This window comes from Rhinolophus sinicus, chromosome 14 (assembly GCF_057876585.1).
Source record: "Rhinolophus sinicus isolate RSI-liver-muscle chromosome 14, RSI-T2T, whole genome shotgun sequence".
NCBI lineage: Eukaryota > Metazoa > Chordata > Mammalia > Chiroptera > Rhinolophidae > Rhinolophus > Rhinolophus sinicus.
Window position 1 is genome coordinate 141,762,246 of NC_142514.1, and position 12,484 is coordinate 141,774,729.

At 46.5% G+C, this 12,484-nt stretch overlaps 1 protein-coding gene across 7 annotated transcripts in view; it reads left to right on the forward strand.

The window, feature by feature from the left end:
• Nucleotides 1-5,131: 5,131 nt before the first annotated feature.
• Nucleotides 5,132-12,484, forward strand: part of STIM1 (stromal interaction molecule 1) — a 183,512-nt gene continuing 176,159 nt past the window's right edge. For 4 of the 7 annotated variants that reach the window (XM_019732633.3, XM_019732632.3, XM_019732631.3 and 1 more), the window contains exon 1: nt 5,168-5,930. In XM_019732633.3, coding sequence (XP_019588192.2) covers nt 5,792-5,930 — 139 coding nt within the window. In that variant the 5' untranslated portion in view covers nt 5,168-5,791. Of the gene's footprint in view, nt 5,931-12,484 lie in introns of all 7 variants that reach the window. The other 3 variants (XM_074335861.2, XM_019732634.3, XM_074335859.2) reach the window with 3 other exon arrangements.

A 12,484-nucleotide genomic window follows, 5' to 3' on the forward strand; every position in this document is an offset into this window, starting at 1 on the left:
CCCTTACCCATCCATGTGCCTCTGCATCGCCTCTGACTGCTTTAGGCAGTTACGTGTCCCTCCTCCGTGCTCCCTCACCTGCCCTGTACCAATCTCTCAAGACACTACCAACAAGTACTAGTTGCACGCTCTCTTTCTCTCTTTCTTTCTCTCTCCATATATATATTATATATTTTGGATCCATTGAGTAGCTGTTCGTAACAACCCAGTTCATACCCTCATACCCTCAAAGAGCTCCGTTTTCATATCCCTGAAAACTGAACTCTTTGAGGATATGAACTGGGTTGTTAGGAACAATTACTCAATGGATGTTAAATGAATGAGTGAACATTGGCAGTAAGATTCTAAAACTGATTCTGGCAGGGGAGATGATTCTCTGTGAAACTAGCTTGGGAAGAGTTGTCAGAAGCCAAGATCTCTCTTTCCTCCTTCCTTACGCAGTCAAGACCCTGGGTAGCTTCTCAGTGACGGCTGTATTTTCCATGTTTGGACACCAGGGAGCTCCACTGATAACAGTCCAAACTCAGGGATTCATAAATTTTTCTGAGCCAGAGATTTAAGACTCTGTTACACTTCTGAAGATTCTCTCACTTTCCAAATGAAAGCTATTGGTAACCAGAAACCCTGTGGTGTAGAAGAATGACAGCTAGACTGCAGTACAGAACACACATCATTCATTCATTCACTCAATCATTTGTTCACTTTTAATAAATACCAGGTATGTACTGGGTAAAGTCCCAGCCTGGGAGAATATAAAGATGAATGAAATGCAGTCTGTGATGAGTTTAAGCCTAATGGGGAAGATAGATACTTATTAGATAATCACAGTCCAGTTATATGAGTACTCTAAGGTATAGCAGGAGACCGGAGAGACAGGGCAGGTCGGGGAAAATGCCAAAGGAAGGAAGGGGTGACTTTTGAGCTGGACTGTTTATTTTTTTTTTTAACTAATCGTAACTTTTGGTTGATGCTAGGCTGTCATCATCGGTCAAGGTATGGGTGCTTTTATTTCACTTGAGCTGAGAGTTGAAGGATGGAGAGGAAATCCCAAAGGAGAAAGAGAGCGTGATGTGGTTGCCACTTCATTTCCTCAGCTTCAGTTTCCTCCTCGGTAAAATGAGTATAGCATCTAATCTTGCAGAGCTCTTGTGAGGGAGGAGATGAGATAATAGATATGAAAACTTTTGCAAATTGTGGAATAGAGGCATAAGAATTTTTCATCCAATTTGATTTAATCAACACCTGCAGACTATCTATTAGGAGCAAAGCCCTCAGAGTGATTCAAGAGACATACACCTGGCACATGGTAAAGGCTTCATATATAGGATTAAAAATGATAAAGATGAAAAATGAAAAGCTCTTTTCTTGCGGACATTACACTCACATGAGGACCCAACATAGGAGCTATTGAGGTGAGAGTCGCAGCTTCTGATCCAGGCAGTTCCAGGAGGTCTCAGGATTATCCTGTCTTGTAGAATATTAAAGCTGAACTAGATCAATGATCTGGTACCTATCCATCCTATAGTTGGGGAGGTTGAGATCCAGAATGGAACTGGCTTTTCTGATGTCATATCATGATCTTGGAGGCAAAGAGGAGATCAGAATGTTCCTCCTATTGTCCAGGCCATGGTTTGGCTCCCAGACAGTATTTATTTTTATTCTCAATTGTGGTAAAATACACATAAAATTTACCATCTTAACCATTTTTAAGTGTACAGTTGAGTTGTGTTAGGTATATTCACATTTTTTTTTTTTGCAATCAATCTCCAGAACTCTTTTCATCTTGCAAAACTGAAACTATATCATAAACCTTAAACAATTCCCTATCCTCCCCTACCCCCAGCCACTGGCAACTGCTATCCTACTTTTTGTCTTTCTGAAATTCATTACTCTAGGGATCTCATGTAAGTGGAATCATAGTATTTGTCTTTTGTGACTGGCTTATTTCACTTAGCATAATGTCCTCAAGCTTCATCCATATAGTAGCATGCAGAATTTCCTTCTTTTTTAAGGCTGAATAATATTTCGTTTTATGTATATGAGGTCTGACAATTAAGTTCTCGAACTTGCTGCAACGATGTTGCTAACCTTTTTTGATATCAGAGGGATTATTCATTATGAACTTGTACCAATTGGACAAATAGTTAACCAAGTTTACTATATGGAAGTGCTGAAAAGGCTGTGTGAAGAAATTAGATGACCTGAACTTTTTGCCAACAAGTCATGGTTGTATCCAACAATGCACCAGCTAACACGGCACTGTCTGTGAGGGAGTTTTTAGCCAGTAAACGTATAACTGTATTGGAACACCCTTCCTGCTCACCTGATCTGGCCTCCAATGACTTCTTTCTTTACTCAAAGATAATGGAAATATTGAAAGGAAGATATTTTGATGATATTCAGGACATCAAGGGTAATACGACAACAGCTCTGATGGCCATTCCAGAAAAAGAGTTCCAAAATTCCTTTGAAGGGTGGAGTAGGCGCTGACATTGGTGCATGGCTTCCCAAGGGGAATACTTCAAAGGTGACCATAGTGATATTCAATAGTGAGGTATGTAGCACTTTTTCTAGTATGAGTTTGATAATTTAATTGTCAGACCTCGTATACCACATTTAAAAAAAATCCAATCATCTGTCCATGGACACTTGGGATGCTTTCACCATTTGACTATTGTGGCTAGTGCTGCTATGAACATGAGTGTACAAATATTTTTTTGACACCCTGCTTTCAATTTTGGGGGGTATATACCCAGAAGTGGAATTACTGGATCATATGGTAATTCTATTTTTAGTTCCCAGACACCATTTTAACCTCACAGGAAATGCAACAGGTTCCAAAAGGTTCAAGTTCTTGGTATGAAAAGTTAACAGACCCTCCCTTCCTGCCTCTAAGATCCAGGCTCTTTATACTGAATAGGTTGTGTTTATACCCCCAAAGAAATCATGTGGTAGCTAAGAGAAGCGATGCAGTTGAGTTTAAACGAAGTTGTGTTAAGCATGCTTTCCTTTCCTTTCTTCTTGTGTGTTTGCTTGGACAAAGGAGAAAACAGGCAGGTTGGTTGGCTTAGGCAGAAATGACAAATTCCCAGTCTGAGTGATTAATTTGGGCTGCAGATGTGTTTTGTGTGGCCTATGCAAGGTTTTACACTTTTCAAAATTAGGTGCTAATACTAAAGAAAGGAATATGTCATATAAAAGTCTAGTTTTCCATCTTCTCTTGAAGATGACCCAGCAATACTGAGCCCACCTTCCTGCCTGCTCTGTCCAGTGTGCCACAGTCCGGTCCCCACCACTCCCTATTATTCCCACCTACTTCTCTCCATTTTATTACCTATCTGCCCACTTTGCCATTTGAGTTTAAGACTCTTGGCTCAGAGCATAAGTGTACTAGAACCTAGGTTAGGAGTTCATCTTCTGTTCCGGCCAATTTTTGAGCACATAGTTATTACTCAAGACATGTTTGAGTGCATTAACTCATGTCCACTTATTATGTGCAAGGCCTATGAATGGATGGATCGTCTTTCCCCAGAGATGAATAAGGCATAGCCCCTGACCTTAAAACTCACAATCCTATGGGGTGGGAGGAGGCAGAGGTGTATGGTCCAATTCTGGACCAGAGGGAGTGGTCAGAATAAGAGTTTCTGAAGAGGAGTCCTTGAACTATATATGGAAGAAGGAGAGTCTAGCTATATGAGCTGGGGGAGAAGAATTTTTCAGGCAGAAGCAACAGCAGATGCAAAGGCCGTGAGGTGGTTAAGGCTCTATGTGTTTGAGGAACTTAAAGAAGGCCAGTGTGACTGAAGCTTAACAAGAGTGGGGAGAGTGGTAGTAGATGACGTTAGACGAGTATTTTTATATCAACAGCCTAACCCTTAAGCCAGGCAGCTGTTGGGCAAATCCGTGTTCCCGGTTTGGAGGGCTTGCTCAGAACAGGTAGCTGGCTTAGCGCTGTCAGTCAGGAGAGGGACTGGGCCTAATCCCTTCCCCTGTCTCCGGTGCCAAGGACAGGGTAGGGCACAGAGCAGGTTTCAGTAAAGATCTGCTGACAGTATACTTGAGAAGAGAACAGGAAGTGCAGGCTCTGTTGAAGGAGGCCCAGGCGCGGCTCTCTCTTCACTGGGTAACTCATTCTCAGGTCGCTAACACCTCCTCCAAACGGCTGGGAGAGTTAAGATTCGGGGAGGAACCAGCTGCAGGTCCTACCCGCAAAAACCTCAAAGGGGAGGGGATTTGAGAGGCAGGTAGGAAAACAGGCTGTGAAAGTTAAGCGAGGGCATCCTCCTTATCTTGGATGAGGCGGATAGGGTTGGACCCTTTAGCCTACACTTAAAGGATGTGTAGGGCAATTTTACCTTTAGTGGTTTGGACGTTTCATTTTGTTTTCTGGCATCATTTCCTCTGAAAGCAATGGCAGTCCCTAATGGGCCTCCCGCGGGGCGGGTGCTCTTCATTTCCCCAACCCTCCGCAAAAGGGCGGGGCCTCCCAGGAGCTGGTGTGCTGTCAGCAGCACCCAGACTTGCCCGCCAGGGGCCGCTGCACACGGGTGAAGAAGCAGGCGGGTTCCTAAACTGCAGAGAGGCGGAGGCCGATTGGCTGCAAGACGCGGCGGAGGGCGGAGCCTGCAAAGCCGGCTGCGAGTGGGGGTTGGGAACGCACCCCCGGCCGAATAGGGTACGGCGGTTGTCCCCTCCAGCATCCTGGGGCGGCAATCTTTGTGCCGCGGGCCTCTGTTCAGCCTGGCTCTAGAGCTTAGGCGAGAGGAGCTGCACTGAGGCCCACAGATCCGGGCAGGGCAGCTACTGCCGTGGTCGCCGCTGCCGCCGCAGGCCTGGGTTACCTGAGTAACTGCGTGTCAGGGGCCCGCCCGCGGGTTTGACGGCGGTTAGCGCGGGAGAGACTCTCGTGGGGGAAGAGGAGGCCAGGACCCGACCCTTGGCGCGAGAGAGGGGTCCTGGTGGAGCCTAGCGCGGACTGGGGCTTGGAGAGCCCGCCTAGGGCTAGGGACACCCGGTGGCTGCCTCCAACAGGTTATTCCGGGATAAAGCCGGCGCTGGGGCGGGCCCCGGCTTTGCTGGGGGCCGGGCGGCGCGGGGCGGGTCTGCGGGAAAGCACGCCCCCGCCAGCCCCGGGCCCGCCCCGCGCTGCCCGCCCGCCCGCCCGCCCGCCAGGGAGCCGCTGTCCCGGGCCTGGCCCGTGCCCGTCCGCCTGCTGAACCTGGGCACCGTCGGCCGCCTGGGCACGGGACTGGGCGGGGGTGCTGACCTCGGCCTAGGAGGCCTGGGATCCCGGAGCCGCAAGCACCCGCGGGGGCTGCGAGTCGCACGCCCTCTCCGAACCTGTGCTGCTCTCTCCTCGGCGGGGTGAGGCCAGGTGCCCCCCTCTTCCCCTCTCTTTTTTCCCTCCCCCATTCCCCTGCCCGCGGGAGATCCCGCCTGCCCGCCCCCTCCCGCAGGGGTGTATCCGGCTGCGGAGCTGACAGCGGCCCCGCAGCCACCCAGTCCAAACTCTCCGGAAGCGGCCCGAGCAGACTGGGCGCTCAGGCCGCCGCAACTCCCGCAGACCCACTGTTGGACCGGAGGCGACGGCCCTCCTCCCGAGCCCAAACTTGGAGCATTTGACCTTTGGCTGTCGGAGGAGGCAGGCCCGCGAGTGCCTGGACAGCTGCGGCGCCTCGAGGGCATCTTGCCTGGGGTTCCAGGACCGACGGCCGCACTCCTGGGCTCCCGGCTTTGCCTTTGGGGACCCGAGGTGTTCACATCAGGCGCATGTTTACTGAGACCTGGAGTCATGGATGTGTGCGCCCGTTTTGCCCTGTGGCTCCTTTGGGGGCTCCTCCTGCATCACGGCCAGAGCCTCAGCCATAGCCACAGCGAGAAGACGACGGGAGCCAGCTCGGGGGCTAATTCTGAGGAGTCCACTGCAGAAGGTAAGGCCTTGCTATATCGGTTGGACTGGGCTGGGGGCTTTGACTCAGAACTGAGGTGCCCAAGTGGGCAAGTTGAATCCTAGGTTTCTACATGTGCAGTTGATGGAGGACCACATATGGCACTGCCTGTACCTAGTAGTCCAACGAATTCTTTCCATTCAGGAGCCATGACTATCTAATGTCTCTGTCTCTCTTGAACAACTTTCCTCATCCCTCCTCAGGATGTCTTTGTTGGCAGTGAGAAGAGGTCTGCTTATGAAGTACCTTGGCCTTTCAGATCAGCAAGCCAAGACCCCTTCTCAGGGCCACTTGTCTGGAAGAATGGCCTGCGCAGGTGATAAGTCTGTTGCTCTTGGCCAGTTTCAGCACTTGGCAGCACAGGGAGGTTGAGGCTACTTGGGTTGCGCAGGGAAAGTCAGGGCTGGACCAACTCTATTGGTGTTCAGGTGTGCCTTTCTGTTCCAACAAGCGTGGGAACCCTAGGCCCTCCCTTCCCTTAGGTAATCTGCGGTCTTTTAGCTGTGCCCATTTGAAATACCAAGGCAGTTCCTTAGATTGAATCCTATTGACCACCAAGGATTTAAATGGCCTTTTCTTGACATGGACATGATATAATTTCTGGGACCACTTGTTGACTTATTCTGTTTCTTCTGACTGATGAGGATAGGAATTCTATGAGATTTCATTCTGTCCTGGTTTTTCCTATGCATTCATGGAGCCTTGTCAGACAGCAGGAGCCCTGGTGTTCTGTTCCAGAAGAAAAGAGCACTTTTAAAATTCAGTTGTTTTACAAAGGCTTAAATGGAATTCAGTGTTTTTTTCCTATTTCCCTCGCTGTGTCACTACGTTCTGCCCAAAGCAGTGGGCTGCAGTGTGGGGAGAGTTTATAGCTGGGTTCTTTTTGAGGATGGGCAAGCTCAAGTGAGGGGACCGCTCAGTGGATACCTGTTGATACCGGGAGCAAAAGGAAATATAGGTCATGTGACTGGGAAGTTTCATGGATGGATCCAGAGGCTGGCTTTGGTGGTGTACCCTTTCTTAGGAAACCCCTTTTTAACTTCCTTGGCTGGGCTGGGTGTGATTCCAGATATCCCAAGGGCTGCATTCAAGGTGAGGCCAGGGTTGCTCTCTGTACAAGCATGGCACCTAGGCTGTTGCTTTGAAGATAGGTCCTTGCATATTAATCTTGTTTTTCCATGTGTTGTCTCCTTGGTCGCTGAAACCTAGCTCATAGCTTTGTTCTCATTGGGCTGTAAAGGGAAAGACTAGTAAGCAGATGTAGGTCAAACTATGAAGTAGCCTTAAAGGAGTGTCTCTGCAGTTCCAGTGACGTCCCTGTTTATAACTGATAATATGTCCTTTTTTCACCCTAAAATATGAGTGCCTGATACAAAATAAATATTTTTTTTGGGGGAGGAGGTGTTCTATAGTTTAGACACCAGCTAAAGGGATGAAGTTTTGAATTTTAGGCATTAGCTAGCTATGAGGAAGGTGTGCGTGTGTGTGCGTGTGCGTGTGTATGTGTGTGTGAGGTAGGTAAGATGCATTCCAACATCCCTTAGAACCACCCCTGAGTTTAGTATATGGAGACAGCCCTTCACACAACATGTTTCAAAGGCCTGGCTGGGTTGATTATACCACTTAGGCCTCTGTTTTGGTCTTTTCTTCTTCTTGGTTCAAAAATTTGTTTCTGTTGTCACAATAATACTGAATCCCAGGGAGGGAAGTTGTAGAGACCCTAAGTGCTGGTAATGGTTATGGTTTGTGGGAACTGGAGGCCCCAGCACTATTGTTCTGGTAGGTTGTCCCCTTGGGCCTGTCTGGAAGTTTGTCTCTGACTCAGACAGGAACTCATTTTTGCAGAGAGGTGGCTAATGGAATGGGCTCTGCTACAGGATCTGGGGAGAAGCTTTCTGTGTAGCCAGGAACCTTGTAGCTTTTCCAGTCCATCTGTATCTTCAGAACACAGGAGTTTTACTTGCCTTTAAAGCTGCTACTTTTCTAAATCAGATTCAACATACCCAGTCAATTTGTATATTCGCTAAAGTTTACCTTTTTCAACCACACAGCTATTTTCCTACAGAAGTCTCACAATAGGCCTATTAGAATGCGGGGCATGTGGTATTAGTCCCTTTTTTATGGGTGAAGACACTGGGTCCTGTGCTCAGTCTTACAGGCAGGTCTTCTGATGTTTAAGTCCTAGACTCCTCCCGTCTTCTCAGCCCTGCTCTGTTAAAGGAGTGCTAGGCAAGACCAAGAGAATGCTACTTTCCTCCTGGTGAGTTAGTTTGGCAGGCTCTGGGGACTGGAGCAGAGAGCCAAGGAAAGGACGGCCTTGTTTTCCTCTGGAGAGTCTTTTGCAGGGGCCAGAGAATTGGATTTTTTTCTCTTGTTGGCTGGTTATGCTCAACCTAAAGGCCTAACCCTGCAGTGAAGGCAGGTGCTCTGCTAGGAGGCCCTCTCATTGGGCAGTGGAAAGGCCATTCCTGTCACCTCCTAGCTCTTTGATGCCTGTACACCCAGTTGAGCTAAGTCCCTTTCTCAGTAAAGATCTGTGCTTGGCTGTGCTACTTTGGGGCCTGAATTTCTGAAGCTGGCCTGGAACTCATGCCTGGAACTTCCCTTAGACTCAGCTCATTGCCTCCAGAAACTCAAAATGTTTTCTGCAGAACATGTGTGAGGGGGTCCCAGGTGAGTCTGGAGTTGTGACTGCCAGTGTTGGAGGTATTGAGGGCCTCTAATCGTGAACTGTGGTTTGACTCAGTACAGCTAAAACAGCCTTGGAGCATAAGCATCTATCTAAGCAGTTTGTCCAGTGGAAGCTGGCTTTCCCTGATGGAGTGGGAGGCCAGAGCCCTGCCTGCCCACCCAGCTAGTTGCTGTTGCCTCCAAGGCTATAAATGGTTTGGCCATCCTGGTGGCTATGCTAATTTTAGCCGAGGGTGGCTCCCGGAACTGGACTGGGGCCACAGGCAGGTGGGTGGAGCTTGACTAAGGTTAATATTGGGGGCTGGGGAGAGGGTCATGGTAATCCTGGGGCAACTGGGACACCATCTTCATCCATGCCTCAGCTTTGACAATCACCCTTAGCTAGGTTAATTTATTTAGCAAACATCAAACAGTGCCAGTTCATGTGCTATTTATTCAACAAATATTTGAATGCGTGCCTCTGGGCCAGGCAGTGTTTAGTGTTGAGAATTTAAGGATGAACAAAACATGCAGGTTCTCAGCCCTCATGGAGTTTACAGTCTAGTGGGCAGATAGGAAATAAACACCTAACTACATATATTATCTTGTGGTAAGTTCTGTGGAAGAAAAAATAAAAGGAGTGCTGTGATGGAGAATGGGAGGAAGACAGAGAGCCAGTTAAAGTAGGACCCTGGTGCCTGGTAAGATATTAATAACATCAACAATAATAGCAACAAACATTTTTTAGTGCTTACTGTATGGCAGGCACTATTCCAAACATTTTATTCCATTTAATTCTTACAGTTATGCTGTGTGCTTGGTATGAGCCCCATTTTATAGGTGAGGAAATGGAGTCAGAAAGCTTAAGTAACTGGCTCAAGGTTAACAGACATTAGGGAGTAGAGCCAGAACTTGAACACAGGCCGTCTGACTCTTCTCCTTCCCTCCACCTTAGCTACTATGCTATACACTCTCTCACAAACTTTGTGACAAACGTTGTAATAGAGGTATTGCATATACATTCAGAAGTCTGTGGGAAGCCCAGGGGAGCAAGTGACTAATCCTGCCTGGGAGAGCTGGGGGAGGCTTTTCAGTTTCCCTCATAATTTTTCTCAGATCTCAGGGAGATAAAAAGTGGTTGCCTAATTCAGAAGTTAAGAGGTGGAAACATCAGTTAGTTCAACCAACTTATTTTTACATATGAGGAAATTGATGTCCAGAAGGGCATCAACTAGAAGTTCCACAGAACGAGACTAAGATATTTGAGTCACGGACCCTGATTCAATTGTTTTTTCTATCCACAAGTCCATAATAAGTGCTTACTGCTTGCTTTGCACTTAGGGCTACCAAAGAAGTCTAATTCTGTGGTTAGCCCTGTGGATATATATATTTAGAGGCTATTAAATACAACATAATCCACAGGCTTAATGAAGCACAAAACCAGGCCGTGTAGACAGTGTAGGCTAAGGATTAAGAGAACTCTGTGTAGGCAGGTCTGGGCTAAGGTGGCTGGGGAGGGCTTCTGCAAGGAGGATTGGGTGGAGGCAGAAGAGAAGCAGGAGGGAGTGGTCTGACTTGGGGAAGACTGGAAGAAAGGCATTGGAGATGTCTGGGCACCAGTGACAGCATATGGAGTCTCACTGTTTGGTAGCTGAACAATGACTGGGTAGAGTTGTTTCATAGTTGGCCAGCTAAGGGCCTGTAGACGGGAAAATTGCAGTCGTGTGTGATCTAGTGGCAGATCTAAAAACTACCCTAATTTTGAAGTAATGGTGAGTGTAAATAATATTTTGAGATATCTGCAAAAATGTAACGTGACATGAAAATATCTATAATTTCTATTGGTGACAAAATCATAGGTACTGCTAATAATATTGTAGTTGGTTGCTTACAATACATAATTGAAATATGTAAAAGGAATGCTAACTTTCCATAAGAGAATATTGAAAATAAAGATGTAAATTCTTTCCTATCCAAATTCACAGATGCCCCTGAATTGTACCCATGGGTCCCTTAGGAACGTGGAGCCTTCATATTAAGAACTCCTGATGTCTGGCAAGGGAGGGATGAGGTCCTGTTGAGGGGAGTGTTTTCCTGGGTCTCCACAGGACTTGGGTTTGAGCCCCAAGGGGCCCTTCATTTCCTGCTGAGTAGCTTTGACATACATTGCTGAGTGAGTTTATGGGCATGCTGTGGTACTTGTCCCTTTGTAGGAAATGATTCTCCAGGAAACCTAGAAGCTCTGGCTGTCAGACTTTCAGGGAGAGAGAAAGATACCAAACTGGGCCTCCAGCAGATCCTTCTTTTTTGTTGCTGATAAAAAAAAAAAAAAAAAAAGAAATATTTAAGATATACAACAAAGTATAAAGAATAATACATTGAATGACCATGTGCCCGCAACAGTTTAAGAAATAAAATAGTAACAGCACAGGGCTTTCTTTATTACCCTCAGGACACTTTGTATAAATTTCTAATGTAACACCTCGTACATTGTATATATACTTTCTCTCGCAAGGGTCAGCTCTTTGTAGAAGAAGGGAGGAGGGTTGTACTTTATCTCTGTTTTTATTGTGTCCAGCCTAAAACCTCTGGTAAAGTTTGTTGGAAAAGCCAGAATCAGGGCCTATTTGAATGGGTCATATTTTCTTTCTTCCTTTCAAACCATCTCACATGTCTTGGTACACATTCTGGGCTTTTTCCTCAACTCTTGGTTGCTTGCCCAGGGCACTTTGTATTTTCATCCAAACTCAGATCTGTTTAATCTCTTGTCAATCTATTATTTTATTTCATCCTCAACTTTGGAAGTAGGTAGGGCTGTTTTTATTAATATGCCCATTTTAAAGATGAAGAATTTGTAGTTGAGCAATTTGTGTTCTTGGTCACATAGCTAAAAAGTGGTAGGGCCAGAACTATAACTCTGGGGATCTGTGTACCAAACCCATGCTGTCTTTATCAAATACATTACCTGTCGATGTGTCACTCACTGATCTGGCACTCAGAGCCTATAGCCTCAACGGTATGGAGATAGCTGGGTGAACAAAGGTGTTTGAATAGTGCACTTATCATCACAAAGTGCTGCTCTGGAGAAGGGTAGAGTCTATAATCTTACCCGCCATGCTATGCTGTTGGAGTTCTCTGTGTAGGAGTGTGTCTGCCTTCCTTGATATCCCATAGCTCCTCAAGGGTTAGGGGAGCAAGCTCCTAGCACAAGGCTTGGCATGTAATGTACTTTATATACTACCAAGTTTGTAGAACTGAACTGAAGGGTATTTATTGTCTGGTTCTGATTCTACTGTAATTTATGGCACTTGCTGAGAAGTTGAAAAAAAATTTTCTGGGAAAAGTTTAGGTAGAGTTGAGGCCATAAGCTTCACTTATTTAGAAAGTTCACTGTTTTAGAATTTCTCATTCTTTGTTATAAAAAAAAATCACCCAGATCAGTTTGGATCCCACAGCCTCACTTCACGTGGAAGAAATCAGTCTAACAGTCCTTACCAAGAGAATACACTTAAGAGTAGCTGGGAAATTGTCTCATTCTACAAAGGACCTATGTGTAGTGGGGAGGAGAGAGTTGGGAAATGAGTGGGTAGGGCTGGATAGAAGCCTAGATGTAAAATGAGATGATTGGCTTTGGTTTGCAGAAGGATCTGAGTTGGCCACAGCCATCAGACATAAATATCTGGATTTAGGGGAGCTTCAGAGTTCCAGCTCTTTTCATTTTTGGCTGTGGATCTAGTGGAGGGCAAGGCATCTCATCTCTCTCAGCCTTCGTTTTTTCATTTGTAGGAAGGGAATAACCTTAACGAATAGATTTGTAGCGAGGATCAGATGCGATAGCTTATGTGGAGAAAGGCCTTCATGAATTC